This window comes from Mytilus trossulus, chromosome 10, assembly GCF_036588685.1.
Source record: "Mytilus trossulus isolate FHL-02 chromosome 10, PNRI_Mtr1.1.1.hap1, whole genome shotgun sequence".
NCBI lineage: Eukaryota > Metazoa > Mollusca > Bivalvia > Mytilida > Mytilidae > Mytilus > Mytilus trossulus.
Window position 1 is genome coordinate 923,267 of NC_086382.1, and position 14,534 is coordinate 937,800.

General features: G+C 31.7%; 1 protein-coding gene and 1 long non-coding RNA gene across 2 annotated transcripts; both read right to left on the minus strand.

The window, feature by feature from the left end:
- Nucleotides 1-7,683: 7,683 nt before the first annotated feature.
- On the minus strand, nucleotides 7,684-10,624 carry LOC134686476 (uncharacterized). Its single transcript, XM_063546143.1, has 4 exons — nucleotides 10,592-10,624; nucleotides 9,858-10,056; nucleotides 8,977-9,094; nucleotides 7,684-7,863 (listed from the first exon to the last, which is right to left on the minus strand). The coding sequence occupies exons 1-4, from the start codon at nucleotides 10,622-10,624 to the stop codon at nucleotides 7,710-7,712; spliced, it is 504 nt and encodes a 167-aa protein (XP_063402213.1). The 3' UTR covers nucleotides 7,684-7,709.
- A 117-nt stretch (nucleotides 10,625-10,741) lies between these two features.
- LOC134685985 (uncharacterized) lies at nucleotides 10,742-12,592 on the minus strand. The gene is made up of 3 exons (XR_010101494.1): nucleotides 12,507-12,592; nucleotides 11,802-11,942; nucleotides 10,742-10,852 (listed from the first exon to the last, which is right to left on the minus strand). It is a non-coding gene; the product is annotated as an uncharacterized LOC134685985 (long non-coding RNA).
- Nucleotides 12,593-14,534: the final 1,942 nt, after the last annotated feature.

The following is a 14,534-nucleotide window of genomic DNA, read 5'->3' on the forward strand; positions in this document are numbered from 1 at the left end:
CAGTCTCTTAATCATAAGAAATCCGATGGACAATATATAATTTGCAGTTGTCACTACACACAGAAAGACATATACATATATTTATTTACAGTGATTGTATGCTTCTAAAAAAGATTAGCATCCTGCAATTATACTGAAGAGATGCATAGATGATCATTTCTGTACACTAAAAATAAATGCTTCGTGTATTGTAAGAGAGATCCTTGTTTAATTCCTACAAGCAGGAAACACCTCCCGAAACGAAAACTTATTTTTAAAAGCTAGAGGAGGGGATAAGGTCTCTGCACAATTCTAGGCGGTGTTGTCGTAGAAGTTAGAAAAAAGTACAGGTTCCAGCCCCGGCGCCGGGCAGGAAGTAACGAACCAAATCTACTCTAACATCGTTAGGTTTATTTTCTAGACACTCTGTATATATATATAAAATTGAGAAAGGAAATGGTAAATATGTCAAAGCGAAAACCACCCGACCATAGAGCAAATAACATCCGAAGGCAACCAATTGGTCTTCAATGCAGCGAGAATTCCCGCACCCGTAGGTGTCCTTCAGGTGGCCCCTAAAATATGCATAATAGTACAGTGATAATGGACGTCATACTGAACTCCGAATTATACACAAGAAACTAAAATTTAAAATCATATGTATGTAGGACTCGGAGGTGCGATGAGGACGCTGAAGTGTGATGGTCACGCTGAAGTGCAATGGTCTGCGCCGAAGTACGATGATGTGCGATGGTTCGGCCTGACGTTTATATATTGTGACGTTTTTTAATACAACCTTACATCAAATACAACAGAATACAGAATAAAACAGGGTATCACAGGCAGGAGCTTACCCGTGTTCGTTGCAAACTTTTTGTACGACAAATGCAATGTCTTGAGCGTTCTCAAGTATAATCCTGGTACCTTTGATAACTATTTACACCACTGGGTAGATGCCACTGCTGGTGGACGTTTCGTCCCTGAGGGTATTACCAGCCCAGTAGTCAACATTTCGGTTTTGACATGAATATGAATAGTGTGGTCATTTTTATAAATTTCCTGTTTACAAAACTTAGAATTTTTCGAAGCACTAAGGATTTTCTTATCCCAGGCATAGAATACCTTAGCCGTATTTAGTATAACGTTTTGAAATTTTGGATCCTCAATGCTCTTTGTACTTTGTACTTTTTTGGCTTTATAAATTTTTTTGATTTGAGCGTCACTGATGAGTCTCATGTAGACGAAACGCGCGTCTGGCGTACTAAATTATAATCCTGGTATTTTTTATAACTATTGGGCTAAATATTCATTTTGACTCCTCTGTAAGTATACTTGTTGTTTATTCTTTAGTTTTCTATGTTCTGTCATGTGTACTATTGTTTTTCTGTTTGTCTTTTTCATTTTTAGCCATGGCGTTGTCAGTTTGTTTTAGATTTACGAGTTTGACTGTCCCTTTGGTATCTTTCGTCCCTCTTTTACACGATTTTGTGTGGACGATTTAATGAAGAACTTACATAAAAGTATTAATGTTTTTGCTATATCAAGTTGATATAATGTTCCTTTAGTTCCGAGATAGATCCTGATTTGAAAGAACACCCTCACTCTAACCTTATTTTATTGTGATTACAGTATTTAGTTTTGTAGATCATGTTATACCGAAAATAACCTGACTGGTGCCTAGACGTGTACTTCCCAATTTACTTTATTCTCCTCAGCGGAGAATCAGCTTATTTCCAAAAATTTGGTAGAAAAACGTTACAATTTCTTTTTAGTTTATATAAATCTACACTCTAAATCTGTTTTTTTTGTTATTTCTATACCATATTTTCTGACTCCATACTAATCGGAGAAATGTCAAATTATAAATTAGATTAAAACTAATTAAGATTGTAAAGTCCTTGGTTGGAACTGAACAGAAATGAAAAGATATTTAAAATAAGAGGCTAGCAGCTACTTTTGTCAACTTTTAAAGATGTAGTTTCATTAAAACATTATTTTTTTTTACTCAATGTCACATGCAGACAGACCAGCGAACTTCAGCGTAGTTAGCAACAAGTAAACGTCACAATGTCACCATCGCACTTCATCGTGTTACCCAACGCACTTCAGCATAGACCATCGCTCTTCAGCGTGACCATCGCGGTTCGAAGTACCATCGCACCTCTGAGTCCTACATATATATATAAATAAAATTAAATTTCGAAATGCTTTTAAAGTCCTTCAATTCTCTACATTTTTTCTCCAACCGGTTTCACATCTTTGTGATAATCATGGATGAATGTAACTAACAGTAACAAACGTCACGATAATAAGTCTGTAACAATTCATTAAAGGGACGTAACCCTTACAAAAGTAACGTCTTATCTGTTTGGGCTTGGTTTGTACTTTTGTATAAACATATTTTTTTTGTTAATTCTCTTTTCCTCGGTGAATTGATCGTCACATGGGTAAAATGGGAACACATAGTATTTGGGTGATTTGTTGCTAGCGCATAAAACCTGGTGTTCACTTACGTTAATCATCCTTATTTCTTTATGTCGGATTTGTTGTCGGTGAACAGTAAATCTTTTCCGTAAAGTGTTTCCTGTTTGTCCAATATAATATTTTTTACACCCATTACATTAGATGACATAAATTAAATTGCTCGATGTACACGTGAAATAGTTTTGGATAGTGAAAATCTCTCCTGATTTAAATTCATACGATTGTCCTTCCATAATATTTTGACAAATACCGCAACTTGAACGTCCGCATTTTTTTTACAGAAGGAATTGTATCATCTTTGCTTAATTTCGCGCTGGTGAGTAATTTCTTCAAGGATTTTGATTGTCTTTTACTCTTAACAGTTTTCTGTGTAGCAAGGGCTCTTTTCATTCTTTGATCTTTCATCAAAGTTGGTACATTCTGATATATTATGGTATACGCCTCTGTATTTCTAGGATTATACGATGAGATGTATGGTAAAATTTGATTCGTATCAATTACTGTGTTTTTCGGTCTTCTTAGTTCTTGAATATTTATAGCCTTTGCACGTTTTATTCCATTATTAATCAAAGTTTTTGGATATTTTCTCTCTAATAGTATTTCGTTAAGTTCTTCGAGTCTTTTATTTCTCAATTCAATACTGGAGACAGTAGTACAATTTCTTCTATATATATATTCATATGTAACAGGCATTTTCTTAATTTAGACATTTTGTAAAATGACTAAATTTTCAGGCAATTTATAAAATGCCTAAACTTGACAGGCATTATACAAAATGACTAAAATTACCTAGTCATTTTTAAAATGACTGAAATTTAGAAGCAAAATTTGAAAACTTGCCTGTTCAGTTTAAAGTAATTTGTAGAAGAAGGCCATTGACCATAGTGGACAAAAACACAATGTCTTGCAAAGATAATACCTAATGGTTCTGTAGAATTTATTCGTTTTTCAAAGACCATCTGGGAAGGTGTGTTTGTCATATGATATATTTTTTAGTGAACTTACGATAAGTACGTACTCACTTTGTAATTCAGATACCAGTAGTGAATTGACGATTATATTGCCAAAATTGCAGAAAGACAAATTGTTCTGTCAATAGAACAAAATTAACAATAGAATTTTTAGAAATTCTAGATTCAAAACAGTAGGGTGAAAAAATTGTAGACAAAAAGATTTTATTTTATTGACTGATTGCTGTAGAGTTCGTAATGTGAAAAAAGTTTTGTATTTGAATAAAATATGGCAATATATCTAATGTTCCCTTTCAGAAATAATGAGGATTTTAAATTTATACATCCGCATCGAAACAAACTCCCCTCTACAATATGGATTTCCTCCATACACGGCTGTGTTTTCATATGATGCAAATACATGGTTAACTTTTTTAAATTGTTATTTGGTTGGAGAGTTGTCTCATTGGCACCACATCTTTCTATGTCTATTGGCAGTGCCATCTGAAACGTTTTCAATCAGTATAGACTATTACAAATTGTGGTTACGTTTAAATTTATATGGTCCAGTTTATAAATTTGAGAAAACTTTGGTTAAAGATTACAATTTTTGTTTAAATTGAATATAAAGGGCAATCACTCCATAAGGGGTAAATTGACAGTTTTGGTCAGATTGTCATATTTTTAGATTGTAATTTAGTAGTAAAGCGCTAAAAATATAGATAACATAGAAAAAGTAGATATCCTATTATTCAACTTGAGAAAAAGGCTCTTTGCATTACCAAACATTTGGCTTTTAGTGAAATTAGAGCATTATGGAATATAAATCATAATACTCTAGTGATACGGGTTTGGTTTATAAACGAGTAACACAGATATATATATGCATATATGTTTTGGGGTGCCTGTGCCGGGTCGGGAATGTGACGGTTGTTGTTCATTCGTTTTTTTATGAGTTTTATCATTGATTTTGCAATGTTATTAGGGATTTCCCGATTTGATTTTCCTCTGAGTTCAGTATTTTTGTGATTTAGTTTTTATGTAAAGGATGAACCTCTTTAACCGCCTTAAAAATCAGGAGTACCACAGGGATCTGTTAATGTTTATTGATTTTCGTTTTTTTAACATCAAACAGATTCGAAAATAAATAAAGTTAGAGTTATGTGCCTTCGCAAATGACAGCTGACTATGCGTATGGGTTTTGTAGGTGTAATACCACCAAATCATGGTACGTCACATCCGGTTGCAAACGAAAGTAGGCCTAAAAAAATATTCCCTTGAATTTGACAGTGGTAGAAAATTAACCCTGCATTTCAATGCACTTAAATTTTTCTGAGTCGTAAATATGTATGTTGGATGTCTGAAAGCATCATTCTTTTTTTATTTGAAGGTCTTATAAAATATTTTGGAACGTTAAGGTTACATAGTTACCAAAGCAGGTAACCAGTAAATAACAGTGTAAAAATTTGGTTGTTTACTACCGGTGTTAGTTACTTTCTTATATGCAATGAAATGTAGTGTGAAATTTTCACTGTATCACTGGAAAGGATTAAACTTTATACATGCAAAGTATTTCTTTGGTTGAAATAAAAGTAAATACTGTACATTTTTTTTTAAAAGTGCCAATTTAACAAAGACTTATAGGGAAAAATCAATGGTGGTATTACACCTATTTAGGGAAACTACATGTGCACTCGTGACCTTATTGTACTTTCATTTTTAAAAGTTATTAATAAACCAGTTCGTACATTGTAAACATGGACTATTCGGAGTGGATTTAGACACAGAAAGCACGTTTGAGGTAAAATTGCCTTTAAATGGGGGTTTACGGGTGTTTTCTAAGTTAAATAGGTGGACAGACGAAACTGTTTTTAGTTTACTGTGTTAAATTTTAAATTACCCTTACAGTTTTGTTTATACAACATCTGATTTTTTTATTTCAGTGTTAACCAAGTTCTGAAGAGCATTCTGTTGAAAAATCTTATATGTGAATTGGTCTGCAGATGACACTTCAGTATTAAAGTATGTATCAACGATCGTCATGTTTTTTTTTTTTTGGCCGCAAAAGTTTACAATTTGCCATTGTGCCTTCTACATTTTGCACACACAATATATCATCTAAACACTTATTTGCTCTGGATTTATACAGATCAGAATCCAGTCTCACATACTTAAACTTTATAATTCTTACCAATTTATTTTTTGTACCAGCATTCCAAAGGACATAACCCTTTTAAAAAACATTTTGAGATATTTTTGTATTACTCTTTCTCCCCATTTTCTAATGTTAAATACAAGAAAGTGGACTTTTTGTGTAAATCTATTAGAAATATATTTCTATGAGTAAATAAAAATACTTTGATACCAGTAACAATAAATGATTGACTGAAAGGGAACCGTGATTTGTTACACTAGGGGAACAGACCAAAAACTCAAGTTACACCTAAGGGCTTATTGAAACTTCCGTGTAGACTGTTAACATTTATAGAGACAGTTTTTTCAGCTAAAACACTTTAATTATTGCTTTAACATTACATTTATTTCATTTTTGTGGGAAATTAATCACATTTGTTTTATTTTTTACACAAAAAATATCAAGTTTTGATGAAAAAGGAAGGAAGGAGGAAAAATGGACCAAAACAGACCAAAACAGACCTTCAAATGAACTTCAAAAGGTGCAATAAAATTTTATATCATGTTAACTTTTGTATTCTATTTAATTGTTTGAATGCATAGATCATGAGTTTATGGTCAGATATTAGTCAACACTGCATTTTATAATGTTACACTGAAATTATGATTTTTCGAAGAAATTAGAATGAAATTGCCGCAGGATATGGCCTTACATTATAGTGATTTTCTCTAAAACTATAGCTCTGACTGAGACAAAACTTTAAAGATATGCTTGAAATAACTTGCAATTGGAGGGAAAAAAAATACATTAAGTTTATTTGACATTTAGGTGTTCTTTAGGTGTAATACCACCAAATCATGGTACGTCACATCCGGTTGCATACGAAAGTAGGCCTAAAAAATATTCCCTTGAATTTGACAGTGGTAGAAAATTAACCCTGCATTTCAATGCACTTAAATTTTTCTGAGTCGTAAATATGTATGTTGGATGTCTGAAAGCATCATTCTTTTTTTATTTGATGGTCTTATAAAATATTTTGGAACGTTAAGGTTACATAGTTACCAAAGCAGGTAACCAGTAAATAACAGTGTAAAAATTGGGTTGTTTACTTCCGGTGATGGTAACTTTCTTATATGCAATGAAATGTAGTGATAAATTTTCTCTGTATCACTGGAAAGGATTAAACTTTATCCATGCAAAGTATTTCTTTGGTTGAAATAAAGGTTACAATTTAGATTACAATTTTAGACAATTTGGGTCCGGGACAATTAAATGACTGATAAGATTTAATTTACCTTCAAAATGTTATGTTTTTCAATGAATAAATGCATATAATGCCAAAACATTACATATTCAAACGACACCCCGTTTTTTTTATCGAAGTTTGTTATAACATTAGCAACACGACGGGAACCATAGGGGCAGCAGGATCTTTTTTCACTTCCGGAGCTCCTGAGATCACCCCTAGTTTTTAGCGGGGGTTCGGGTTGCTTATTCGTTAGTTTTCTATGTTGTGTCATATGTACTGTTGTGTGTCTGTTTGTCTTTTTCTTTTTTAGCCATGGTGTTGACAGTTTATTTTCGATTTATGAGGATGACTGCTCCTCTGGTATCTTTCGTTCCTCTTTAAGAAACACATTTATATTAAAAAAACACATCAATTAACATTCTTTGATTAATTATTAAGCTTTCTGAGAAAAAAAAATCATAACAAATCAAGAAAAGAAAATAATATATGAGCATTCCAACTTACTGTTTAAACATAATAAAATGTTGAATGTGCGAGCTTAATTTAATTCTGCACATGTAAATATGTTTTAATGAACTACATATTGAATGACTGACTAAGTACATGCTTAGAATCGTTGTAACTAAACCATATAGACAGCATTCAGTTTTAACAGAAAGTCCTGTTTAATAAAATAATTTGTTTCTGGTATCAAATTGTTGTGTCGGCATTTTTAATATGTTCTGTTGTTCAGAAATCCCAATTGTATTCAAAAATAATGTATTGTGCATAAGTATTTTGTATCAAGGCAGCACACAGACAAACGCAACAACCATGCTGATAAAAGATAAATGATAAAACTTGAATGGTATTTTTTTTCAATAAGAATAAAAATTTACATCCGGTTATATGGTGTGTTTTACTCTCTTATGTTCTACCATTCATTCATTCTTGTACATGTACACTCATCGCTTGCCGGATTAATCATTGTAACCCAAGGACAGCATATGCAGTGATAGATCAAGGGTGAAAGTATGTGTATGTTGCCACAATCAGTCAGTCTCCACTGCCCATTTATTCTTTCATTTCTGAAATTATTGATAAAAAAAATAAAGTATTTTCGAGATATTTATCAGGTATGTGTAGCAACTGTTACTGTTAGAAACGGATTATTCTGAAGACTTTTAAGTATAATTGAATACTTTTTCTAGTCCTAGTCTCGTTTCAGTTAAAACATTTGTCCTCTGATACATTTTTTAAGCAATATAACAAGATCAGTGTCATCTTATATGCATACCTCACTTCCATTCGAATAAAGACTTTGTAACAACACGTTAGAAAAAGAGACACAATCAGTCTATTTACAACGACGACGATGCCAGTGATTAACATAATCATCATATCGGTCACTTCATTCGTGATAAGTGCCGATTTCAATTATTACACCTATATATAAGCTGTGGGAGATTAGGTATACCGCTCTTGTTCCAGTTAATAAACATCGTATAATGAGAACATGCACACAATGAGAATATCAATATATATAACGCATCGGTTGAATGATGATTCACGCTGATATTTTAATAAATAAAAATTATTGCTAATAAAATATTCTTACTGATAACTAGTCTTTAGAATAACATCAATGTTCACTATTTTCATTTTTCTTATGTATATTAAACTTGTATGATTAAGTACTTGTTTTCTCAATAGTTATAGATTTATTAGTTTGGTTTGGTTTTGTTATTTTAAAACATTACAGTAAACAGTATTTTAGTTGTGCAGGCGTTATATTGTTGTCTAAAGGAATGATTCATGCATTGATGCAGTTAGCTTTGACACTTTATCCGAGTTGCAACGTAAAACTTATCTAACGTCGTAGTAAACATCACAACGTCTCTTGATGGCGCCCCAATGCTCTTCAAAGTCGTACTTTTTTGGCTTTATAAATATTTTGGTATGAGTGTCACTGATGAGTCTTTTGTAGACGGAACGCGCATCTGGCGTACTAAACTATAATCCTGGTACTTTAATAACTATTGATGAAATTATTTTTTAGATATTGCTTAATATTGCAAGCATAAAAGAATAAAAAAAACAATACAAGGAAATGAAGGAATTCTTTTTTATTAATTTACTCATCAGTGGCGTCATAAAACATTCAGAAATAATCAAGATAATAATGTTAATGTATAACTTACCTTTGGCATATTTTAAGATAATTTGAACTTGTTCCTGTATCCCTTCCAAAAACTCTCCTAGGAAACAGTCCGTTGCAGTCCGAATTATAATATGCACTAAACCTTTTGACACGACCACCTGCAAATGTAATGTAACATTCAATCACTGGTTTTATTCACATTTTTGTGTTCCGAGTTCACATTATCACATTGTTATATTATTGTTCGTTTCTGTGTGTGTTACATTTTAACGTTGCGTGTTTGTTTTCTCTTATTTTTTAGTGTAAATTCACATTGCGATAAGACGTGTTATGGTACTTGTATATCCCAAATTCATGTATTTGGTTTTGATGTTATATTTGTTATTCTCGTGGGATTTTGTCTGATGCTTGGTCCGTTTCTATATGTGTTACATTTAAGTGTTGTGTCGTTGTTCCCCTCTTATATTTAATACGTTTCCCTCGGTTTTAGTTTGTTACCCCAATTTTGTTTTTTTGTCCATGGATTTATGAGTTTTGAACAGTGGTATACTACTGTTGCCTTTATAGAACATTGAATACTGATTTTTGATAATTTATTCCATTACAAAGCTCTCCTGTAATTTTTTTAAGGGATATTAAACTCCTTAATAAACATTGAACAAATATGCAATATATTGTATTGTAACTATACTGCATATTGTCTTAATTAATGAGGAGTATGTTCTACAAAGTTATCCTATTTTTCGTTTGGAACGTCTTTCCCGTTGCTACACATGATGATTTGGTGCAGTAAAATTGCTATTGTTAATATAAATACTCCGTACACAGTTAAATTGAATGTCATCTGTATACATGATATATACTTAAAAACGGAAAATGATGAACGTTTCACTTTTTTAAAGTTTGTTTTTTTAATTTCACCTGCGGAACGTGTTATATTTAATATTTCAGCATCTTGAGGTATCTTCTTTTCCTTATACACAGGATACTTAAAATCCTGATAAAACTCTTTCAAAGCCCCTACAAGGGAGTTATTGTCAATAACTTCATCCAAATTAACATAATACATTTCCTTGATCACTTCTTCGTTGTTACTATTTATAGTATTATCTTCCTTGTTCTGTAAAAAAAAAAGAGTGTGTGGTTGTTTACACACAGATACACACACCTATATATACGCACACACACAAACACTCCCATACACACTGACACCTATATATATATATATATATATATATTATAATGAGAAACAAGAATAAAATACATTAAAATATTCAATTTTAGAAACATGCATGGTAGTTTTATATCAGCAATTATCAATTGATAAATATATATCACAACAAAAAAAATAATACTAGTACTATCTTGGAGTTCTGAAAACCATTTCTTTTTTATTTTCTAAAATATGCTCTATTGAGTTAATATTTAAATTGACTAGTGTTTCAAATCAAATGAAACTATCATCTAATGGAGGACAAAAGAAGCACACATAGTGCTTGAACTTGTTTTGTTTCATCGACATTTATTTTATATCGATCATAGATTGTTCCAGTTGACCACGATATATATTTACTTTTTAAAAATAGTATGTAGTTTAAAAATAATTATCATTGATTCTTATTTTCAAAATAAGTGTTTCATTTGTCAAACTGTACGTCCAATGATAAATAAAAGAAATCTACATTCATTTTGGTGTATCACACTCAACATTCGCATGCATTGCACTCTATTTTACAATTTTTGTACAGATTTATATGATAACATGACAAATATAACTTTTCAAATAGTGTTCATATATTCTATACCCAGCTGTGAATAAAAGCCTCTGTAGTTTGTCCAGCATCTACTGCATTTTTTCTGTCAATGTCCCTCAGTCTACATTGCCTTAAGGAAGGGAGACATTTCATCTACTGACCCTGTAATGAAACACCACTATTGTAAAGGAACTTTCTGCAATGTTAAGTCGTTTATTAACTGATTAATCGGTTGGTATATGTATATATATATTAAATGCGGTATATCCTTCAATAAACATTTTCTCTGTGTGAAGTACAAGAGCATTCCGTAATTTCGGATCACAAAAAACGTAAATCATAGGTCAAAACTTGTTTCTTAAAAAATTGACAAATATTCTTGAAAGCTGCAATTGTTTTTTTAACTTTTCATTTTACTCAAGAAGGTAATTTGATTTGAACTAATTGCTTTGACTTTTCATTATAATATAGAACGTTTCCTCGTCTGTTAATACATCTGAAACACTTCATAGCAGGTTAGATCTTGTTTTTAAGTTTATAATGTAAAGGATCAAATAAATTGTTTATGCGTTCCTAGTGAATGTTAATCCGTAAAAGGTTTTGAACCCAATGAATTTAATAAAGAGTATTTTCATTATGCTGATAAAAATTATCTCCTTTATATCATTTCATATTTTATCCCTCAAAGATTTCTTTAGTTATGTTATTATATTTTTTTTCAGTGCATAATTGTTTCCTTCATATAGACGGAAATTTGCACAAAGTTTTTTAAAATCATCCTGTAATTTACTGTTAGCAGTATTTTTCTTTCTCGGTATGAACTGCAAGTAGATAAAGAATGGCAATCGTTTTCGTTTGTTATGGGTCCCAAAAATGACATCTAACAAATATGCTCTATATTGACTGAAGCAAGCAGAGATTATAAATTAAAATGAAAAAAAAATGTTTTCCTACTTCATTGTTGACTTCGATTAGAAGTTTTTTGAAGATAACATGAGCAATTCTATGAATACTTTTTTTTTAAAGATTTTCACCACGTTTAAGTGTGTAAGTAATGACAATTGTGTTAATAAATCCCCGTTTCTGTCTTATAGTGTTGTTATTTACACACCTGACGGAAATCTTGAAGTAGGTACGATTCCATAACATCATTGTGTGCTGGGGTGTGAATTTTTACTGTATTCTCTTCTAAATTCATCTCTATGCTCTCCAAATATTTGGCATTCCCGTCTATAACGTGATAACCAAATTTCTATTAAAAAAAACAAATATCGTGAGTTACAAAAACAATTGAATAGAGACTTAGCAGGTGAGAACAAGAAAATAAATAGAAATCGATTTTAATCAAAAATGTAAAAAAAAAAATGACAAGAAGGCGAATCAAATTCAAAACAACAAAAGTGGATCAGAAGAGTGTACTTGTCATTGAATAAACCATATAATACAAATGCACTTTATATAGGAGATCGGGAACGATTAATCACAGAGACATAATACATATGCCAAATGTATTTATGAATTGCTTTTTTATTCTTAGACATAATTTAGCCTTTACCTACCATTTTATATGTAATATGTCAGATTTGTGAAATGAAACCAATCCAATCATAGACTTGATTGCGATTTAAAAAAATCCTCATTAGTTACAGCTAAATTAACACCAAGAGGAAAATTACAAACATTAAGTCTAAAACATTTATCGCTTATCACTCCAGTGTTCGCGGATAAGAATGTATGAAAATAAATTTTAAGCGCACACAATGTATTTAAGTCATGCTTGGAACTTATGCATGCTCTTAAAAATAAATTAGCATACCATATCCATAGAAGCCGTGACAACGGAAAGGGATACAGCGTTTATCAGAATCATCAGTGAACGGTTCATGTTGAATTCTTTCTGTAAAATGTAAAAAAAAAAAACATTAGGGAAAACAGAGCAATAAACTTAAATTTACTCAAAATATTTACTCACAATTGCAGTCTAACACTTGCGTTCTAAGGGATTCAGGTTATTATCATGAATTTATTTAAGTTAATGCCTGTACCAAGTCAGGAATATGAGAGTTCTTGTCCATTCGTTTTTTATGCGTTTTGTTATTTTATTTTGCCATGTGATGATGGACTTTCCTAATTGATTTTCCTCTTAGTTCAGTATTTTTGTGATTTTACTTTTTTCTGTTACATCTGGTTTTCATGTCGACAGACTAAACATCAAGAAGTACTAAGTTGTAAGAGGAAGGTCGAATTTACACCTCAATAAAATCACAATTTTAATTCGGTACATAAAGGTATAATTTTTTTTATAACAAATGAATTTATATCTATATATTAATTTTGTCAGAAATAATTAATTTAGTTTATCAATGTTGTTATTGTTATGCCCCACCTACGATAGTAAAGGGGCATTATGTTTTCTGGTCTGTGCGTCCATTCGTCCGTTCGTTCATCCGTTCGTCCGTTCATCCGTCCGTCCGTTCGTCCGTCCGTCCGTCTGTTCGTTCGTCCGTCTGTTACACTTCAGGTTAAAGTTTTTGGTCAAGGTAGTTTTTGGTCAAGGTAGTTTTTGATGAAGTTGAAGTCAACTTGAAACTTAGTATACATGTTCCCTTTGATAAGATCATTCTAATTTTAATGCCAAATTAGAGAATTTATTCCAATTTCACGGTTCAGTGAACAAAGAAAATGATAGTGCGAGTGGGGCATCCGTGTACTGTGGATACATTTTTGTTTTCGATTTATTGCAGTTGGCTAAAAATTCAGGTTAATTTTAACAAAGAAAAGGTAAATTAATCTAATTCATCTAAAAAATTTAATACCTCTAGTTATTATCATTTTAGAATTCGGATTCGCTTACCTTTTTCAGTTTTGCCACAAGTTCATAATAGGAGAGGCGTCGTTTCTTAAATACTGCTGGTCCAGGATGCAAAATATGTTTCCAAGTAATTTTATGCCACTTATGTATGGAGGAGTTTATTTGAATATATTTCAAGTAAATACAAGTGGTCATAAGATATTTGGACACTGAAGATCTATTGTAAGAAAAATATCATTCAAACACGTTTCTTACTAGTATTCCACGAAAAGAATATGAGAACTTGCTTATGAATCATGTTATTGTCTGCCAAACAAATTATGTATATATTCTTATTCGAACACAAAAACATCCCGACCATTTTAATAAGGTATCGGTTTTCAGACGCAGTACCATGAACATGTTTGCCCTATTTTTTTATATGAAATCGATCATTGTTAAAGTAATAATACATTCTGAATAATCTTTATTTACCAAGCATCTGACTCAAAGCTAAACGTTAATTATTTTATAGCAGACAATTAACTACATTAGTATTTTGACATATCCGCAGGCAGTATGAATGCTTTGACAAGGAGTCTTGGATTTCATCGTGGTGAATAAAAACTTAAAGGCCACAAAGCGCATCCATACCAAGTTGGATAACTTTCAATACGTAATATATACAAAAGAAGATTTGGTATGATTGCAAATGAGACAACTCTCCACACGAGACCAAATGACACAGAAATTAACTACTGTGGGTCATCGTATGACCTTCAATGATGAACAAAACATATACCGCATAGGAAGATATAAAAGACCCCGAAATAACAAATGTAAAACTATTCAAACAAGAAAACTAATGGCCTAATTTGTGTAACAAAAAAAGAACATAAAACAAATATGTAAAACATTAACAAACGATATCTACTGAAGTACAGGCTCCTGGCTTGGAAAAGGTACATACATATAGAAAGTGGCGGGATTAAACACGCCAGCGGGATCCAAACACTACCTAACCTTGGACAGTGGTGTAACTGTACAACATAA